Below are 22,086 nucleotides of genomic sequence, written 5' to 3' on the forward strand. Positions count from 1 at the left end.
CAGCTGGAAACACTTCACGCAAGTCGAACTGCCCTAAAATTTTTGTGATTTATATCGTTATCGGACGATAGATGTCTTATATTGGGATATGAGATTTTGGTCATATCGCAGAGCCCTACCTAGAACTGCACAATATTAACAGGACCACGAGAGCCTTCATCAGGAATTCAATGGGGATGTGGCGTATAACACTAGAGGCAAACAGCCAATTGCACAAGTCACCATCAACTGCGGGATCTACCGAGGACATGCCCTCTCCCCAGTGCTGTTCTGCACAGGCCTGAACCCCCTCAGTGAGATCATTGCCAAGACTGGCTACAGATACAGACTACATAATGGAGCAATCATCAGCCACCTCCTGTACAAGGATGACATCAAGCTGTATGCCAGGAGTAGAACAAGACATTGGCCACAACTGCCAAAAATCTGCAGAGAGGAAGACAAGTCCTGAGGTGTCAGCAGAATGGAAAAAACAAGGTCTGTGCAATCAACACCTACTGGACATCAGATGTCCTGCTGGGATAATAAGTTGGCCAAAGCAGGAGATAGAAGCCACTGACAAGACAAGGGAGCTCCTCACCATGCATAGAAGTGTTTCACCCCAAGTCCAGCACTGTAAGTGGAAGGCAGCAGCAGAAACCTGAGTAAGAACAGGAACCATAATGGAAGGACAGGTTCCTGCAAGGTATGTACCAATGTCAGATAGAAGAAGTGGCTGACATCCAGAAATCCTAACAGTAGCTGTACAAAGGTGGACTGTAAGACAGCACAGAGGCACTAATAATGGCAGCACAGGAAGAGGCTCTGAGCACAAGATCCAGGGTCTACATGGGACGCCATAACAAACTGGCTGGCATAGTATACAGGAACATCTGTGCTGAGCATGGTCTGGAAGTCATGACGTCAAAATGGGACACGCCCACTGGGATGGTTGAGAATGATCAAGTTAAGATCCTGTGGGACTTCCAGATGCATACAGACAAACTGGTGATGGCTAACCAACCGGACATAGTGGTGGTGGACAAGCATAGGAAGACAGCTGTAGTGATAGGTGTAGATAATGCTAAGCAATAATGAAATAATGAAGGAAAATGAAAAGCTGGAGAAGTACTAAGAGCTGAGAGAAGAGCTAGAGAAGAGGTGGAGGGTGAAAGCAACAGTGGTCCCAATGATAATCAGAGCGCTTGGTGCAGTGACCACAAATAGCTGGGCGAGTGGCTCCAGCAGATCCCAGGAACAACAGCCGAGATTTCTGTCCAGAAGAGCGCAGTCCAGGGAACAGCTAAGATACTGCGCAGGACAGGACCCTCAAGCTATCATCATCATCTTATACATACATATGTAGTAGTACCAGTACTTTGGACAAATCAGTTTGTGGTGTGTAGTAGTAGCAGTATCAGTACTTAATTGTGGTTCCAGGATTACATAAAAGTAGAATGTTAGGCAGAGTCTTCAGGCCCCTCTTCTGTGGAACCAGCTTCCAGTTTGGATTCAGGAGACAGACACTATCTCTACTTTTAAGATTAGGCTTCAAACTTTCCTTTTTGCTAAAGCATATAGTTAGGGCTGGACCAGGTGACCCTGAATCCTCCCTTAGTTATGCTGCAATAGACGTAGGCTGCCGGGGGCTTCCCATGATGCACTGGGTGTTTCTTCTTCACTCACTATGTGTTTATACAACTCTCTGCATTTAATTACTAGTTATTATTAATCTTTGGCTTCTTCCTGTTGACAGCAGATGGCCGCCCCTCCCTGAGCCTGGTTCTGCTGGAGGTTTCTTCCTATCAAAAGTGAGTGTTTTCTTCCCACTCTCGCCAAAGTGCTTGCTCATAGGCAGTCATATGATTGTTGAGATTTACTCTGGTTTATTTGTATTATTGTAGGGTATTTCCATTACAACATAAAGCGCCTTGAGGCAACTCCTGATGTGATTTGGCGCTATACAAACTGAATTGAACTGAATCAGTAGTATTGGGTACCTTGGACAGGTCATCAATGATGTGTTGCTGCTCCAGGACTTGTAACCGCAGAAACTCCATCTCTCTCTCGTCCTGACTGTAACCATGGTAACTGGTGGAGTGGCTGCGGTCCAGATCATTTAATGAACTTGGCCTCCTCTGTGGACCACAAAAGCATGGCTGTTACCATAGCAATGGTACGCTAAAGTATTTGATTGATGTTTGATGGTTTTTCATGCTCACTGTCACCAAGTGCTTGGCCATGATGGGTTGTCTTTTCTTTCATATAGAAATGTAACTAAACTGAATAGACGTGGAAGAAATGCTCAGCAGCTGATGTAGCACTGTTTCACTGTGTTTGAATAAAGTATACTATAACTAGGGCTGTTCGATATAACGATATATATCGGATAACGATATGAAAACGTCTACCGTTTCATTTTACGCTATCGTTTGTTTCGTGGTGTCGCAAAATAAATTGTTTACGGCAATATTTTTTCATCGTTTTGATAGTCACTGTAGAATTTCCTAAAGTTCTATTTTTCTCTTATATTTAATATAACTCACACTACAGCGGACAAACGACTGTTTTTATGCGTTGTCATTAGCAACAACGATGGTAAAACCATCGTGTGGCTCTGCCGTCCGCTTGTTTATTTTCCACATAAACCTTTCACAATAAAGCTGAAGATCCTGTTGAGATCTTTCAAAATAAACTGAATCACGTGAAATAGTATGCAAAGTATTTCGGACGAGAGTGTTTACGGACGAGAAGCTAAAAAAGAGCTCATAAAGAAAATTGCGGCCGTTTCAACTTATGTAACACTCGACTCCAGGTAAACGACGCCCAGCTGAAAACACTTCACGCAAGTTGAGGGGACCGAGATTCACAGAATTTACAGAAAATGTTACATTTTTGTGATGTACATCGTTATCGGGACGATAAATGTCTTATATAGGGATATGGGGATTTTGGTCATATCGCACAGCCCTAACTATAACAGTTTCTGTTTTAGTGTAATTTCCATTACAGTAAGTAAAAGTAAGTAAAATATATTTTTCACAGATAAAAATCACAAAGTGCTAAATAAAATAATATATAACAATGAGAAAACTGATTAAAAGCTTGTTTGTATAGAAATGCCTTCAGCTGCTTTTTAAAAGAGTCAATGGAGTTTAAACACCGTAAAGCCAACAGAAGAGAGTTCCACAGCCTTGGTGCCTGAAAAGCCCATGTGTTTTGAACCCAGTACGTGGGGCCAACAGTAACTTCTGACCGGAAGACCTAAGTGCTCGGGATGGAGCATGAGGTTTCAACAGGTCAGATGGACTGGGGAGCTTCACCATGCAGAGCTCTAAAAGTTACGACTAAAATTTTAAAATGAACCCCAAAATTTATTGGCAACCTGTGAAGAGAAGCCAGAACTGGAGTAATGTGTGGCCTCTTGTCAGTGCCAGTTAAAAGTCTTGCCGCAGCGTTCTGTACAGTTTGAAGGTGATCCAGAGCTGATTTGTTGGAACAAGTACAAAGACCATTATAATAATCCAAACGAGAAGAAATAAAAGCATGAAGAACCATCTCAGGTTCTGTCTTTGACACCAGTAGTCTCAGTTTAAAATGTTTCTTAGATGATAAAAACAGTTCTGAACTAGTTTTTTGGAAAGATTCACACTGTACTGTCAAATATGATGCCCAAGTTTCTGAGACTCGATTGAATAGAAGGGCGTAAAAAACTGATATGCTGCTTAATATCTGAGATTATATGGTCAGGACCAAAAATCAAAGTTGTGTATAAATTGTCATTTGATCATTGTTTGATTTCTGACAGACAATTATTTAAACAAGGCAATTTATAAAACTCAGAAGCTTAACAGTATAACTGAATGTCATTAGCATGGAGATGATAAGAAATATTATTGTAACGTCTGATAATTTGGCCTAGAGGGAGGATATAAAGTAAAAAGAGAATCGGACCTAAAACAGATCCTTGAGGTTCCCCAGAAGGCAGAACTGATGTTTCAGACAACACATGATTCATACAGACAGTAAAAGATCTCTCAGATAGATACGACATAAACCATTTTAAAACAACACCAGTAATCCTGAACAAGTCCTTCAGCCTATTCATCATGATGCTGTGATCAACAGCATCAAAAGCTGAGGAGAGAACCAGTACAACCAGTACGGTGTACTCCCCAGAGTCTGCTGCCATCAACATGTCACCAAACACTAAGTAAAGTGGTTTGAGTGGAGTGCAGTTTGTGGAAACCAGACTGGAAAATGTCCAGAACATTGTTCTTCTACAAAAAGTTGTTCAGTGACTGTTTTTTTTCCAAGATCTTTGACACAAATTATCATTTTGATATTGTCAGTGTGATACTGAGAGGATGATGGGGAGCGACTTTATTTACAAAACAATTCAAAAATTCATTACAATCAGATTTAGTATAGACTGGTACATGAGGAATATCAGGGGAGACAACATTCATAATTGTATCAAACAACACTTTGGGATTGTTCTTTTTTGAAGCTTTTAGATTTCCAAAATATTCAGTTCTGACATTTTTCATCATGTCGTTAAGTGAGGAAATTGATTCCTTCAGATGTATCCCATGAACCTCAAGTTTGGAAGCCTTCCATAAACGTTCTAACTTGCGACAATATTTCCTAAAATTCAGAATATTTTCATGTATCCAGGGACAGAAATTTGAAGAATGGACGACACTTTGTTTCAGAGGAGTCCCTGTATATAAGATAGATTTACATTAATTGTTAAAACGTGCGTATATATCTGTGTATATGTTTGTGTATATAGGTAGGTATGTATGTGTGTATGCGTATGTACTCCTGTGTATGTATAACTTGTACATATCTTTTTTGTGTAAATGCCTGTGTTACTGTGTAGCCTATGTTACGCTATTGTGTGTTACACACACTCCCTAAGTAGGTACGCTTAAACTTGTGTCTCTCTTATCTTCCTCTCCTATCCAAAAACTGAATGTAAATCTACATCCTGCCAACGGAGAGATGCCAAACTGTGTTTCATTGTTCTTGTAACAGTGACAATACAGATCTATGCTATTCTACAAGACACCAAGAGTCCTGCCAGGGTCAAACATGGCAGAGAACCTGCCAGCAGCATCCTGGTTTATAATCTGGATCATTCAATCTTTTGGATCATTGGTGTAAGAGGTGAAAGATAAAATGACAAGTTAAACTTCAGAGTCTTGTCATTGGGTTGTCAATGAAGTACCTAAACCCTGAAGTGTGAGTGAATCCTGACACCTGCTGGTAAAAAGCAGTAACTGTGTGTGGAAGCTGGACATCACATCAATTCTAACACCATCACCAGTTTGACTGACACAGAATAGGGTGTGTTAGAGTCAGAGGTTACCATAGTTACCATCTCCAGATTCTCCTGGGTGACGAAGCGAAGCTTGTTATCGAGGCGACGCAGTGCTAGAGCCAGCTCTTCGTTTTTGCGGCTCAGACGCTTGTTCTTGTCCAGAAGAGGAAGAAACTGACTCTCGGCCTCTCTCAGGCGCTTCAACTACAGAACACACGAAAAATAAAAACATACAGACAGGAAGAGGACAAGGATTTTATCAAGTAATTCATTAGCCCCAGGTAAGATAACATTAGGGTGACAGTGCCCTACAGTGTTTGTAGTTCTTATGATTGGAGTCCATTAAGCTTACTGTCTCATTTCAAGCTCCATATTTTGTTTCCTGGACTGGAGAGGCATTGCATGAGTTGCGGTTCATTAGCTGCATAAGGTGGAATGTAACAATGAATTTACAGGTGTAGCTGCCTTATTAGTTAGGATCAGCCTGGGTTAGAGTTAGGAACAGGTAACAAGGACAATAAAAGGAAGGAGGAGCTATACTATAGTAACACGAGCTACTGATTGAAAACATTTCAGTCACTAGCGTTCTCTGCCAACTTACTCCTATACAGCTTGTTTCAACCAACTTAAGCACTCTGGAGGACCACAAAGAAGACCGGGACAGTTTAAGCAGTATGCTGACAAGTGTTTCAAGTCCATTGTTATGGGGAAACAAGGCACTGACTCCATCCAGCAGCAAAGGAATGCTGCCATGTTTGGAACGGGCTTCTCCTCATACTAGCAACATGACGGAGATTTTGGTGTCCATAGATAAAAAACCATCGAGGTTTGACATATGTCTGTCCCCACTGGAAATTTTGCATAAAGACTTTCAGGTGCTGTGTAAGTCCGTGGAGTTCAGCCAGCCGCAGGTGAACACACTCACTGCTGTGGCCGGGGAGAGTCGGGGAAATCCCTCAGCAACGGTATGACCCAGACCTCAGACGAAAATTTAAAAAATCAAGGAAACTGTCGTCGAGCTCCAGGCCTGCAGCATGCTAGGCCTGGAGGCATCCTAGAGAAGGCAGCAAAGGACCCGCAAACTACAGTGAGACATTACATCTAGATCCACCTCAAACTCCACATGGTAAAAACATCGACTTCCATTATGTCCATCATCTGGGACGTAAGCAAGCTGATGGACGCAGACCCAGACCAATTGTGTCCAAATTGGAAAACTTTAAACAGAAAGAGCTGGTGTAGAGCCATGGCTGGGAGCTGAGAGCAACAAACTTCAGTTTCTTAAAGAGATCCTGGAGCAATGCAAAGTCCTGTTCCTGATCTGAAAGAAATTCATCCACGGAGGCTCCCGAGCTGTCATCGTGGTCTTTAAACTGTGCATCAGTGGCAGCTTTATCGTGACTAGACCATCTGTAACTATACTAACACCTCTTTCTCAGTCTTTTCCATATCCTTTTCCCCTGTTTAATAGACATGTCTACACAGAACAATTCACGCTGGTTTAATGAGCACAGCCTGTTTTCTCGTGTTGTTGTTTTTTTAAAATTCCCCTCTATTTGTTTGTTATTGTTGTTGATATAACATCACTTGCGAATGGTTCTTTGGTGGCTGCACATCTCAGTTTTCACACCTTTTCTCTTCTCTCTCTGAACTCATTGTATTTGCTCTGCCTCCAATGCTGTGATTTACTTCACAATCATACAGCACAGGTTCATACACAAGGCAGACAGACACACACACACAGCGATTTAGCGAACATTCAACACCCCACCAGTTACTTTAAACATGAACGCTCTGAGGTTTGTCACATAGAATGTTGGTTCCAGGGAAAAGAGACTTAAAATTACTAATCAGCTAAAAGACACATACATTTGCACACACACTCACTTCTCAACAGTTCCCTCACAGGTTTCCAGCCTGTTACAGCTTAAAACAAAGACATGTAGCCATATTAATTAGCAGAAAAATAAACTTGACCATTAGCAACAGTATTACAGATCCACAAGGTAGATTTATAATACTTAATTTATGTTTTCAAAATATGGATCTGTGTATCACTGAATGTTGATAGGCCCTCCTTTTTATTACATTCTTCACTTCACTTTCAGATCACTCTGACACCACTCTTATAATAGGAGGAGACGTCAACCTGGAATTTAATCCAGAAATTGATATGCTCAGTACAGCTATGAGTCAAAGGAACTGGAAGTCTACCGACATTCTTAACCAACACATGAGTGATTTTGGTCTTTGCAATGTTTGGTGTTCATATCAGTGGACATCAGAGTGGGAAAGATAATAATGACCTTCCAGCAATATAACTGTGTTTTTTGAAAATCAGGAAAGATAGCAACGTGGGACAAAATAATATCTTGTCACAAGAAAAATAATACACAAATAAAATAGAACCGAAAATGTAATCATTAGAAGCTCCCTAATAACATATAATTAACAACCTGAGAAAACTAAAACTATAATTAAACGAAATAATTAATAATAATTGAACACAATTTCTGATACAAATGCTGCGTTTGAAGAACTTTAAACATGGCAATAAATCTGGAAAATTCCTTACTAACCAGTTAAAGATAAATAAAAAATAAAAAAAAACATTATAAGGATTCAACGGAGAACAGTACTCCACAACAAATAATTATGAAACGTATATTCATCCCAGATTAATCCATGCTGACACTGAAGAATTTCTTAACAATATAAATCAACTGAAACTAAATGACTAACAAATGACAGCTCTGGTGTTCACCTCTCCAGTGTCTGAATTTCACAAAGCCCTACAGCACAGGTGTCAAACTCCAGGCCTCGAGGGCCGGTGTCCCTGCAGGTTTTAGATGTGTCCTTGATCCAACACAACTGATTTAAATGTCTAAATTACCTCCTGGTAATGAACTAATCATTTGATTCAGGTGTGTTGACCCAGGGGGAGATCTGAAACCTGCAGGACACCGGCCCTTGAGGCCTGGAGTTCGACACTCCTGCCCTCCCTACAGCATCTCCCAAACAATAAAGCCCCAGGTCGAGACGCTTTTCCAGCAAAGTTTCACAAAGAATCTTGGTTGAAAACAACATTGGCACCCACTTTTTTCAGAATGGTAAACCAAATTCAGAATGAACTCTGCCATTGTCAGTGTACTTCTTAAACCAGCCAAAGACCCTACATAAAGAAAGCATTTAACCAGGTAAACTGGAAATTTAATTCTACACACATTTGGATTGGTTCATTCACACACCTCTCCAAGTACATCAGTTAGGACAAACGACCATACTCCCCAGCTTCAGTCTACACAGGGGCACCAGACTGGGCTGTCTGCTTCCCCCGTTGCTTTTGTCATTTTCATCAAACCACCAGCAGTAGCAATCAGACACAATGTAGATATTAGAGGAATTCAAACTGGAAATACAGACCATACAGTAAGCTTATATGCTGATGCGTGGTAACTCACAAACCTCTTTTCTGAGGACAGACACACTCTTAATATTATACTACTCCATCAGCTGAAGCAAGTTCTGCCTTTGAATTGTAATTTTCAGAACTGCTCTACCACTCCAGTACGGTCAGGTGACATTAATTAAATCTGGGACTCTCCACCATCTACCCTAGAATTGAAGAAACTTCTCAGATGAGAGGTGAAATGTCTTCAAGCAACTTGAAGAAGTACAGACGCTTTTCTTTCCAAGCTCCTTAGACTACGATGACCTGGATCAACTCTGTTCAGGTCACCTCCTCTGGTCCTAGCTGTCTACTAAAATAGAAAGCGCACGATTAAACAATCAGTCCCAACTGCTCCATGACCATCTGTGCCTCCAGCCTATAGAGTACCTTTAACTTAAATGGCTGGAGAGCCAGATACCGCTGGGTGATCCAGATGTTGAGATCCTTCATGCGGTGGAGCTATTGCAACAGTGTTTGGTCTGAATGAACATCACAAGAGATAATAACGAAGGCAGTTGACCACCCACCAAATTGCCAGACATTCCTTCTCCACTGTGCTGTATATGGCCTCTGTCTCAAGGCAGTCTACCCCCCTTACCTGCTGGGGCAAAACAGCCCTGAACCCAGTTTGAGGCATCCATCTGCAGAATGAACGAAAGGGAAAGGTTAGGGGTGTGGAGCAGAGGTTCCCCACAGAAAGCCTCTTTGACCAGGTCAAATGCTGCCTGGCACTGACCCATCCACTGGTGCACCTTCTCAGGTGAGATCAGACAAGGTGTTGGTCAGCTTCATGAAGCCAGACACAAACAGCCAGCCCCAAAAACCACCTCACGTCTTTTTTGGTCATGAGGCGCAGGCAGGATGTTATAGCTGTAGTTTTCTCCATCTGTGTGGACACACTTATCCACCTCCCAGGTGGTACTGCAGATACTGTACCTCTGTCTGTCCAACCGCACACTTCTTCCGGTTGACCATCAGCCCTGCCTCAGGCACTCCAGGACTACCGGCACATGTTATCAATCTTAAATATGATCAATCTATCTCTAATAATTGGCTATGTACCACAGGCCTTCAAGGTGGCTGTAGTTAAACCCTTACTTAAAAAGCAATCTCTAGACCCAGCTGTCTTAGCTAATTATAGGCCAATCTCCAACCTTCCTTTCATATCAAAAATCCTTGAAAGAGTAGTTGTCAAACAGCTAACAGATCATCTGCAGAGGAATGGCTTATTTGAAGAGTTTCAGTCAGGTTTCAGAGCTCATCACAGCACAGAAACAGCTTTAGTGAAGGTTACAAATGATCTTCTTATGGCCTCTGACAGTGGACTCATCTCTGTGCTTGTCCTGCTAGACCTCACTGCAGCGTTTGATACTGTCGACCATAATATCCTATTAGAGCGATTAGAACATGCTGTAGGTATTACAGGTACTGCACTGCAGTGGTTTGTATCATATCTATCTAATAGACTCCAATTTGTTCAAGTAAATGGAGAGTCTTCTTCACATGCTGAGGTTAATTATGGAGTTCCACAGGGTTCAGTGCTAGGACCAATTCTATTTACATTATACATGCTTCCCCTAGGTAGCATCATTAGAAGACATAGCATAAATTTTCACTGCTATGCAGATGATACGCAGCTCTATCTATCCATGAAGCCAGGTAACACACACCAATTAGTTAAACTGCAGGAATGTCTTAAAGACATAAAGACCTGGATGGCCGCTAACTTCCTGCTTCTTAATTCAGATAAAACTGAGGTTATTGTATTCGGCCCTGAAAATCTTAGAAATATGGTATCTAAGCAGATCCTTACTCTGGATGGCATTACCTTGGCCTCCAGTAATGCTGTGAGGAACCTTGGAGTCATTTTTGACCAGGACATGTCCTTCAAGGCACATATTAAACAAATATGTAAGACTGCTTTCTTCCATTTGCGCAACATCTCTAAAATTAGAAATATCCTGTCTCAGAGTGATGCTGAAAAACTAGTTCATGCCTTCATTACTTCCAGGCTGGACTACTGTAACTCATTATTATCAGGATGTCCTAAAAACTCCCTGAAAAGTCTTCAGTTAATCCAAAATGCTGCAGCAAGAGTACTGACAGGGACTAGAAAGAGAGAGCATATTTCTCCTGTTTTGGCTTCCCTTCATTGGCTTCCTGTTAAATCCAGAATTGAATTCAAAATCCTGCTCCTCACATACAAGGTCTTAAATAATCAGGCCCCATCTTATCTTAATGACCTTGTAGTACCATATCACCCTATTAGAGCACTTCGCTCTCGCTCTGCAGGCTTACTTGTTGTTCCTAGAGTATTTAAAAGTAGAATGGGAGGGAGAGCCTTCAGTTTTCAGGCCCCTCTTCTGTGGAACCAGCTTCCAGTTTGGATTCAGGAGACAGACACTATCTCTACTTTCAAGGTTAGGCTTAAAACTTTCCTTTTTGCTAAAGCATATAGTTAGGGCTGGACCAGGTGACCCTGAATCCTCCCTTAGTTATGCTGCAATAGACGTAGGCTGCCGGGGATTCCCATGATGCATTGAGTTTTTCCTTTCCAGTCACCTTCTCACTCACTATGTGTTAATAGACCTCTCTGCATCGAATCATATCTGTTATTAATCTCTGTCTCTCTTCCACAGCATGTCTTTCATCCTGTTTTCCTTCTTTCACCCCAACCGGTCGCAGCAGATGGCCGCCCCTCCCTGAGCCTGGTTCTGCCGGAGGTTTCTTCCTGTTAAAAGGGAGTTTTTCCTTCCCACTGTCGCCAAAGTGCTTGCTCATAGGGGGTCATATGATATGATTGTTGGGTTTTTCTCTGTATTTATTATTGTGCTATCTACTGTACAATATAAAGCGCCTTGAGGCGACTTTTGTTGTGATTTGGCGCTATATAAATAAAATTGAATTGAATTGAATTGCTTCACATAGATGTTGCTATGGATCATAATCTAATCCAGAAAGGGAGCAGCATATGAAGTGTTTGGACGCAGCACTTGGTCCATGAGGCATTGGAAGGTGACTGGGGCTCAGAACAACAGAAGTGTGATGAATTTGTGCAAACCGTACAGAGTGGAGAAGGCCTGTTTTACTTAGACTCTGGAGACAAGGACCTATCCCCTGGATATATCCAGTACTAGGGCTGCACGATTAATCGTTAGAAAATCGCGATCTCGATTCATACTTATGTGCGATCTCATTTCCAAATGACAACGATTTAAAAAAAAAAAAAAAAAGACGACGACGATTGTACCGCATTTTGATCCGGGACGTAATCTGCATGAAAACAAGCGCTCACTCTTCCTGCTCAACAAATGACCAGGGCGGAGCCTTATACCACGTGATACAGAAGCTGTGCCTGTGATGCTCAAATTGGCAGGGAAAAAACAACGGAGAACACGTCAGGGATGACGAGAAAGTGACAGGAGAAAATCCGTCCCGGTCAACCACCCAAACATCAATAACGGGAACCTTATACAGCGCTTCCCTATACACGTCGAACTCCAGCAGGCACAAAGAAATTACGGAGGCTATTACTTATCACCTGACCAAAGATATATCAACACTGTGCAAAACGAGGGATTTAGGAAAATGATCAACACCCTAGACAAACGCTACACAGTGCCGTCCCGCAACTATTTTTCTATTGTTGCACTACCTGCTCTATACACGCAGTGTCGAGCAACGGTGGAGACGGAATTTCAAGCAGTACAACATTTTGCGGCAACCACAAAATGTGAGGCATTTATTGTTTTTATGTTTATTTATTGTTTTTATGTTCAGTTTCAACTGTTACGAAGTTGATGTGCAGTTAATAAGTGCAATAAATATTTATATTGGAAAAGAAAATCGTGAGAGAATCGTGATCTCAATTCTAAGCAAAAAAATCGTGATTCGCATTTTATGCAAAATCGTGCAGCCCTATCCAGTACCTAACCAGTCTAGGAGCTCATCGACCCGGGGCATGGGATAAGCATCAAGCTGTGATACCTCATTTACCTTGTGATAATCCACACAGGACCATATAGACCTCCTCAGAGGTTGCGGCAGAGACCTATCCACATGGTTTAGGTGACATATCCCAACCTCAGCCAAGCTGTGCATCTTAGCTGATGTAAGTGAATTAGATATGGAAACAAATACATCGCATAGTCCTCAATGTGTGAAGGGGGCCCGGAAGCCAGTATGTGAACGTGGACCAAAGCGCAGATCAAACATGGAGACAGCAGATAGATTTCTCACAGGCTTTATTAAAAACACGAAAATAAACTTGAAACATGAGGAAGGGAAATTTGGTGTGTTCGGATGTGGAGTAACTGCAAATAAAGGAGAACATAGTTAGAAGGGAAGTGAAGGGAGCTGAACCAGAGGTAGATGCTTCAGCTTGCCAGGTGGAGCACGTGGGGCTCTGAGGGGGAAGGAGATGCTCTGGGTAGCATCGAGGAAGGCGAGTAACTGAGTTTGTTTCTGACCTTAATTCCTTGTGTTCCAGAGAGTTCCAGGCTTCTTCTCTTTGTGTGCATGGTCCAGGGCCCTGGTGCTGGGGTTGCCCATTTTCTGGTTGGGACCGTGCTTGTGTGGGGGTGCACTGCATCCCCTTGGCTGCTTCACCTGGTGGGGTGGGTAGGCCCACACTGAGATGTCCGGTCTGTGCCTTGGGGGCTTTTGAGTACCTGCAGGCTTGCATGCTGAGAACTACATGCTTTTTCCTCCCCGGCTTCTTCTGACAGCACAACACTAACACATGTAATATCATGAGGGGGAATATATGCCTCACAGGCCTCAATCGGTAGGACTTTGCTCATTGTGCTGCGCAGCCATTAATTACACTGTAGTCATTACAGTTCAGGACACATCACCATACACATAGGACCTCTGGGGGCATATGTGATACCCAGAGGTTGGTGGGTGGGCTGCTGAGGGGGCGATGAGCACTGTTGACCAGATGTCATCTGCTCATGTCTCCTCAATTCTAATAGCAGTCTAATGTTCACACAGTCACCCAACAGGCCACCACTGCACTGACATACAAAGAAACATACTGCTCATGCAAACGCTCACAATCTTTCCCTCTCCCCCACATATGACACAATTGTATGTTTGAGAATCTTGCTTTGTTGTGTCTTTCAGGTGCTTTGTGTGTTTTTTCTTGAATGTGTTTTGTTACAGATGCAGCAGTTGGAGACCCTGTTTGCATCAACCTAGACCCCCCACCCCACCTCCTGTCTGCTTCAGCACAACACCCACTCTGATAATAATGTAAAAAAAAAAAAATATATATATATAAACAAAAAAAAGATTAACAATAGGAGCCTACAGAGAGTCCATAGTGCTCCTCACAAATGTGTTTGGCACAACAAAGCATTCAGGCCATGATTCTGTTTGCTAAAACTGCCGCACATGACAGGTAAAAAGATAAATAAAGAAATGAGCAAGCACAATGGGTCCAATATAAGGTTTTGTGTGTGTGTGTGTGTGTGTGTGTGTGTGTGTGTGCACGCTTTACCAATTCGTTGCGTTCTTCTGACAGTAGAGCGTTTCTATCCTCTAACTTCCTGACGACGGCACTGAGCTCAGCTATCTTCAGCTGAAACCTCCGAGTGTCACGATCCTCCTGAGACTGAGCACAAGAACGACAGCCAGGGTCAAAGGTCAGCCACCAACCAAATACCTAACTGCAAACTGCATTCAAGCCTCATCAGCATAGTAGCATGCAAACACATGAAAAATATAAAGTTTCTTTTGTATTTTCAAACAATAGGAAGTTCTTCAACACTGAATTACTAAAAATATAATTTTAAACAAACTGAAAATCAAACAGAACAAACTGAAATCTTAAGAGAATTCAGTAACAGTACAAATGGTGTTAAAAGGTGAACCTCTAAGGAACTTTGGCACAAAGTCAACATACCTTTACAGAGGACTTTACTAGTGATTATAGACATCCCATTTTATTGCCATGGGTCTTGGAGTGTTCTATCACTCTCTGATAACTAGTCAGTAAAATGAGACACCTTTATTTTAAAAGGTCCATGAGAAAGTTGAGTGTATCTTTCTGCTAGAGTGCAAAACGTCAGAGGTCTGGTTAGCTTCAGGCCAAGTTTGTTTTAAAAGCCTAAGTTTTCTTTGTTTCTCTCTGTCTACCTTAGCCCTTTTAGCCTGGTCTGTAGAAGAAGACTGCACATGTAGTTTGTGTAGACACCAAATTTCTTGAGGTGACACAGCAAAAAGTTTGGCTGAAGTCAACCTGTTATTGGCCTTAATTTCCGGTCTCAAATTAGCCTGGATGGTAACTCAGGACTTTACCATGCTGTACACTTCAAGACTGTTAGGATGGCTAGAAAGGCCCTGAAACACTCTCCTGGGCAACTGGGATATTATTTATAAGAAAGGTGCCCCTGGTGGTATACTTTGAGAGGAGTACAGCGTGACTCAGCCTAACTATTAGGGGGTATTATACTGTGTTATTTAAAACATGATGGATATTAGTAGTCACAGAGCAGTCATTAGGTCAAGTACCATCTCAGCAATGATTATGAAACTGACCTCCCAGCCCATTGTTCGTCAGTGGTGCTAGTTTCAGTCATTGTGCAAACGTACTGTTTATAAGGTTGGAAATTTGCAGTCAGACTGAAGAAGTCACCTGGATGAGTGACAAAAAGGTTCTCCCACTGAAAACGTCCAGATAAACAGAATCAACCTTTTGGGGTTTACTTACCTGGATGATAGAGCATGCACCAAGATACCAACTCAACAGTCTGGAAAGGGTTAGTGTTAACACATTCAAACACAGTTTATATGAACTATATTTGAAGAGTTTCAGTCAGGTTTCAGAGCTCATCACAGTAAACAGCTTTAGTGAAGGTTACAAATGATCTGTCCGGTAGACCTCAGTGCAGTGTTCTATGATGCTGAGCATTTTTGTTACAGCGATTAGAGAATGCACTGCAGTGGTTTCTTTAATCATATCTAAATAATAGACTCCAATTTCTCCATGTAAATAGGGAGTCTTCTTTACACACTTAAGTTAATTATAAAGTTCCACAAGGTTCTGCACTAGGGCAAATATCAGTATCATGGCAGTGTCATTCAAAGGCTTGCCATACATTTTTACTGCTATGAGGATAATACCCAACTTTATCTACCCATGAGGGAATGTCTTAAAGACATAAAGACCTGTATGGCCGCTAACTTTCTGCTTCTTAATTCAGATCAAACTGAGGTTATTGTACTCGGCCCTGAAAATCTTAGAAATATGGTATCTAACCAGATCCTTACTCTGGATGGCATTACCTTGGCCTCCAGTAACACTGTGAGGAACCTTGGAGTCATTTTTGACCAGGACATGTCCTTCAACGCACATATTAAACAAATATGTAAGACTGCTTTCTTCCATTTGTGCAACATCTCTAAAGTTAGAAATATCCTGTCTCAGAGTGACACTGAAAAACTAGTTCATGCATTTATTACTTCCAGGCTGGACGACTGTAATTCATTATTATCAGGAAGTCCTAAAAACTCCCTGAAAAGCCTTCAGTTAATCCAAAATGCTGCAGCAAGAGTCCTGACAGGGACTAGAAAGAGAGAGCAGATTTCTCCTGTACTGGTTTCCCTTCATTGGCTTCCTGTTAAATCCAGAATTCAAAATCCTGCTCCTCACATACAAGGTCTTAAATAATCAGGCCCCATCTTATCTTAATGACCTTGTAGTACCATATCACCCTATTAGAGCACTTCGCTCTCACACTGCAGGCTTACTTGTTGTTCCTAGAGTATTTAAAAGTAGAATGGGAGGCAGAGCCTTCAGTTTTCAGGCCCCTCTTCTGTACACACTCACTCTACTTTTAAAATTAGGCTTCAGTTTTGTGACATTTTAAAAATCTCTCTCAACACAAGACCAGAGCACTGTCTTGGTATTGGTACTTGCTGTGGTCCCTGATGCTGTTTGTCCTTCACAGTATTAGTCACCTGAACACATTATCTTATTTGTGTACAGGTTTTTGGATGGCTCAGTGAATGTTGGGTATATTGATAGATGATGAAGAAGGAGGATGACGTGGGATGTTAAGAAATACACAGAGCCCCTGAGAGCTGACATCGGGGAATGTTTGCTGGATTTCTTTTAGCTAAACTGCTGCCTTCCTTCTGGTCTATGTGAACAGTGAAGGGAAACACTGCAGACACCACAATAGAGAGATGCTGTGCCAGTTTAACTCTCTGTAAACAGCTGATCTCTAGCAGCATCCAGCTGCTCTGTAGGTATTATTCTGTCTTTGACTGCTGCGGTTTGGTCTGTGGTGCTGTGAATATTGTATTCGGTGACTACAGCAGGCTTGTATCACTAAAGTCACAATCATAAATCGCAGCCATGACGACAGGCTCAGTCCCAGTGGTACAGCAGAGGCAATCCCTGCTACAGTCAGCAGAGAGTTGCTGAATCTGCTTTTCTTCCTGAATGCACTGGTGCAGGCTTGTGCCTGGCACACAGCTGAGGGTGACACAGTATGTAAGTCATGAATCAGTATCACAACGCAAACAGGAACTCCCACTGTAATGCTCTGGGGCTTCTGGGACATGAAGCAAATGAGATGGCTTTTTCACATGCAGTTTAAACAAGCAGGAAGAGGCGGAGCTTACAATGTGAGGAGCGTTGTAGGGGTTGGGGTTAAGAGTGGGGTGGTTTAGCCCCGCCCTCTGTGCATCTCTCAGGGCTGCAATTTGCTGTTCAGCAGCCTGAGTCTGCAGCTGGAGGCGGTGGGCGTGTCCAGCCTGCAGACCGAGGGCTTTGTCCAAAACACTGACAGCTCTGTCCTTCAGCTTTATCTCATCCATCTGCGCACAGACAGGTGAGAGACAGACATTGAGACAGGTTAGAGGAGGCGGGGTTAGTCAGCTACGTCCTTCAGTTTTCTCTCTCTTCAGTCAGGCGAGACACGGACAGGTGAGACGGACAGGTGAGAGACAGACAGCGAGACAGATTAGAGGACGCAAGGTTAGTCAGCTATGTCTTTGTTTTATCAGAGACAGGTGAGTGGTGAGAACTGAGGCTTGGGTTATTTCAAACACACAGGTGAGAGTCAGGTCCAGAAAAGACTTTCTAGTCTTTCTAATGTAAAATGAAGCAGGTGATTTTTGTACCTGAATAACTTGTGTATAGTACACTGAGTATCCTGAGCTTCGGGTTTGTCCAGAGAAATCTGGAGGTGCACACGCTCATAAACAAGCTAGAGTCATAAAGTTTTGTGACTCTGCCCATGATAAATTATTTTGGCTGATGTCTCAGGTAACTTTTGCAGGATGTTAGTGCAGCTGCTTTGGTGCTGGATCTAGTTTGCATCTGTGATTTTACTGTGAACTCCAAACTCCAGCTGCACACCACTTGCTTAATCATATGTTTCCAACCCCATCATATGTAAGTGAGTAGTACGTTTTACTTACGCAATCACTAACCTAAAAGGTGAGATTAGTGTAACCTGGTAACCACCCACATAAAGTCTTGGAGTGGGGTGTGAATTTGTCCGTTCTACCTTAAATGAAGTATGTGAGGGAGGGTTCGGGTTTCGAGGACATTGGTCAAAATGAAATCTTGAAAAGTTTTCGTTCCATGGCCAGAGGCATGGAACCTTGTACGTGATACCGGTGTCTGGTTACTAATGTGTACGTGATAAAATCACAGAGTTGTTAACTTTGAGAGAAATAAGTTGGGCCAGCAGCTTAGGTTAATGTCTTAGGTCATCAGTGTCCCCTAAGCTGATTATAACACGCTCAGCACTTCCATCTTTCTCCACCTAAAGGATTTTCTGACTCCCAAAGGCTTCTACAGTCAAGTTCAAAGGTCATGTTTATCAGCACTAATGACACACTGAACGAGGCACATGTTAAATATTTCTGGTTTGATTGCAGTTGGATGACTTCAGGTTCAAATGTCCAAATTGTTGAGTTTAGTATGAGTTTGTGTTGCCTTAAGATTAAAGCATGCTCAGGTCAAACACCCTCAGGTTGAATTCATCGTTGTCCCCGGCGGAGTTTCAGTGAGCCGGTGTTCAGCCTCTGTTTGTGCTGCACCAGTCTGTGTTTGTGTCGTTCCACTGCTGAGCTCTGTCGTACCACTCCGTGTTACTCATGTATTCACTTTCATAATAATGCATTTATTCATCAGAGTCCACCAGAGGAACACTCCAGTTTTAGTGGCTCATTCATCTGCCAGTTTCACGTTTTTCATCGAATTCAGAGACAAGTTGCACGATGTCTATGGTTTAATATTTTTAAGTGACTGCGCAACGACAGGTGCTTGCTCAATGCTTTGGTCAGGTTTAAACTCTGCATCCAAACAGAAAACGACCCTTCACGCTCATTTTCTATTTAAAAAAATGCTGCTGGATTGATGATTCCCATGTTTCCAGAGTCACAGCAGTTGGGAATTTCATCTTAACCGGGGCTTCATTTTAGATTTTTTTTATAAGCATAAATCTGCAGGAAGTCTAATTCTACATTTAAATTCTGTTTTTATTTTTTCATCAGAACATTACACAACTCCACCAAACCTGCAGTGGAAGAATAAACAACTAAAATTGTCTTTAAACATTAATATAGTGAAACACTCAATTATAATCCATCAAATTCTACTATGTGTTAAAGACAGAGCTGTGATCCTGATAAATCTGTTTACTTACAGTCGCCATTTTTAGTCCCCTGTATTCAAATGAGCTGAACTTTATTATTTTAGTAGACCTTCTCCAATTATACTGAACAAAGTGTTTAGAGCACACATGTGCTCATATGCTCATATGGAGGTCACATTTTACGCCAACTCCCGCACTGACTGCCCAGGGTCGTCATGTCCACGGAAGATGCAAACCAGGCCGCCCCCGAGCAACACGGCGGAGGACTTTCATCGATCATCTACCCACCTTAGATGTTGCATGGGATGAGGCCGAAGCAGCTGCAGCTGACCGATTATGCTGGCGAAGACTTGGCGCCCAATGCGCCGAACAGCGCAGGAGGACCCAAAAGACATGCTCATACAGCACTTTACTCTCACACAAATGCTGTGTGCAGCAGCTGTGTTTCTTTCATTCTGTCCTCTGTGTTTAACCTCTTTATATTTTCCCAGAGTCTAGGTTTACCTTTATTTGTACTGCTAATAGTAAAGCTGTCCATGTTTGTGATATGTCAGACGCTTCAGTATTCAAACCACCAACCTTCTGATTAGCAGATGACCCGCTCGGCCACCTCAACATACAGCGCCTGGTTATGTGTAACTATCATGAATGTGTAAACAGTCATGTGTGCGTCACAGGCTCCTACCAGGCGGCGAATCTCTCTCTCACAGTCTCTCTTGGTCCTGTTAAGCTCCTCTTGGTGTTGATGATGAGCTGATCGCAGCTCGGCTGCTCTGGCCTGGCAGGCCTGCTGAGCCGATGTCAGTGCCTCCTCGGCATTCCTCTTTGCTCCTCTCAGCTCAAGAATCTCGTGTTGGAAGCGACAACGCTCCGCCTCCCAGCTCCTTCTCGCCTCCTCCACTTCCCCCAGCAGGGCGCTCCTCACCTGAATAGCATGAGAACAAAGAGCCAATGGTGTCCTCTGGCGGTAAAGAATGAATACAGCCCAGTTGCAGGTATTAAAGCTACTGTGCTGCAGGGGTCGTCTTCACACACTGAGGTTAATTATGGTGTTCCACAGGGTTCAGTGCTAGGACCAATTCTGTTTACATTATACATGCTTCCCTTAGGCAGCATCATTAGAAGACATAGCATACATTTACACTGCTATGCTGATGACACCCAGCTCTATCTATCCATGAAGCCAGGTAACACACACCAATTAGTTAAACTGCAGGAATGTCTTAAAGACATAAAGACCTGGATGGCCGCTAACTTTCTGCTTCTTAATTCAGATCAAACTGAGGTTATTGTACTCGGCCCTGAAAATCTTAGAAATATGGTCTCTAACCAGGAATACATTTTGAGGGGTTGTATGTTTGACAGTTTTTGGAACTTGGAGCCTGAGGCAGGAAGACCAGCAACAAGACCACCCACCCCTCTCAAAAGCTGCCCTACCAGCCAAACCAAAAGCTACCAGCGTTGACCAAAAGCTAAAAGAAAGTACCAGCTAGGGCTGCTCAATTAATCGAATTTTAATCTCGATTACGATCTGGGTTTTCAACGATCATTAAAAATGACTGAGCCGATTATTAGCACCTCCCTCGTGCTTTACTCTCGCGCTGCTCCGTGTGGCAAATCGAGCGCACCTCTCTGCGTTTCGAACACGCGTCACAACAATTAAGAGGACCCGAGGGAAGCTCGGAAAACTCGGAAAGCTAAGCAGAAGTTATTTGGAGAGGAGAGGATAATGGCTGCTGAAGAAAGAATGCCGTTGGTTGAAAAGAGAGGTAAAACAACTTCAGTGTTGTGGAAACCAATGTTCCCTCTAAGCTACGCACGTGCGCAATTGCGCACTGTTGGCACGGTCTCTGCGCACAGAAAATCTGCGTTGCGCACAAAAAAAATCTAACCTGAATTGAAATTAAAATTAAAACTTTAACAATTCTGTTTTGCAGTGTTAGTCAGTGAGTGACTGGCTGCTCCCGTATGGGATTAGAACGATGCCACCTTATCCCATAGTTCAGCCAATAATGCGATTCACATTCGTATATACGCAGCCAATCAATGTCGTTGACAGGCTATGACAGCGTCCTTATGTGCCGACACCGGTGTTTTAGCTAGCAAAGCGGCATGGCTGATGTGGAGTGAAGCCACGTTAATGACAACGTGTACAACCATTGGAGATGTGAGCAGGACAGACGGAACAACTGACGGGAAAAGTGTGGACTTTATACCAGTTTTTAAATTGTGTTGATAGGCCACGTAAAACCAGAGTTATGATAAAAAATATCTGCAATGTTTGGTTTTCTTCCTGAATACTATCGTTGTTTATATTTACTGCGGGAAGAAACGGTAAAAACTGCGTTTTATAAGGAAAGCGCTCTCCGCCTGTGAGCAAAAACAAAACCAAAAAAACCCCACCCTTTCCTATTGGTCGAAAAATGTACCATGTCGACCAATCAAAAAATGATATGGCAATGTGACATCTAGTTGTTAAGAAACGGGGGAAGTTTTAGGAGTGATGGCGGTGTTCTGAGATGTGAGAGATTTGTGACGTTTAGCGCAAATCTTGTGTAGTTAGTGTGTAGTTAGTGTGTAGTGTAGTCAATAGTTTTGTTGTGTGTGTCAGAACAATGAGGCGACTGCTGAATGTTACAGGTGTTACAGCAGTGATACATCTCCTGTTGTCAGGCCTGCAGGTATCAGGCTGTTGTTCTCCTTTATCTCAT

The 22,086-nt window shown here is 42.6% G+C and overlaps 1 protein-coding gene across 5 annotated transcripts in view; it reads right to left on the reverse strand.

Moving 5' to 3' along the window:
* Positions 1 to 22,086, reverse strand: part of jakmip3 (Janus kinase and microtubule interacting protein 3) — a 66,201-nt gene that overhangs the window by 39,881 nt on the left and 4,234 nt on the right. For 2 of the 5 annotated variants that reach the window (XM_063482356.1, XM_063482355.1), the window contains exons 4-8: positions 20,061 to 20,300; positions 17,391 to 17,585; positions 14,260 to 14,373; positions 5,354 to 5,509; positions 1,980 to 2,117 (exon numbers count right to left, since the gene is read on the reverse strand). In XM_063482356.1, the coding sequence (XP_063338426.1) occupies positions 1,980 to 2,117; positions 5,354 to 5,509; positions 14,260 to 14,373; positions 17,391 to 17,585; positions 20,061 to 20,300 (843 nt within the window). The remainder of the gene's footprint in view (positions 1 to 1,979; positions 2,118 to 5,353; positions 5,510 to 14,259; positions 14,374 to 17,390; positions 17,586 to 20,060; positions 20,301 to 22,086) is intronic. The other 3 variants (XM_063482359.1, XM_063482358.1, XM_063482357.1) reach the window with 2 other exon arrangements.

This window comes from Pelmatolapia mariae, linkage group LG8, assembly GCF_036321145.2.
Source record: "Pelmatolapia mariae isolate MD_Pm_ZW linkage group LG8, Pm_UMD_F_2, whole genome shotgun sequence".
Classification (NCBI taxonomy): domain Eukaryota; kingdom Metazoa; phylum Chordata; class Actinopteri; order Cichliformes; family Cichlidae; genus Pelmatolapia; species Pelmatolapia mariae.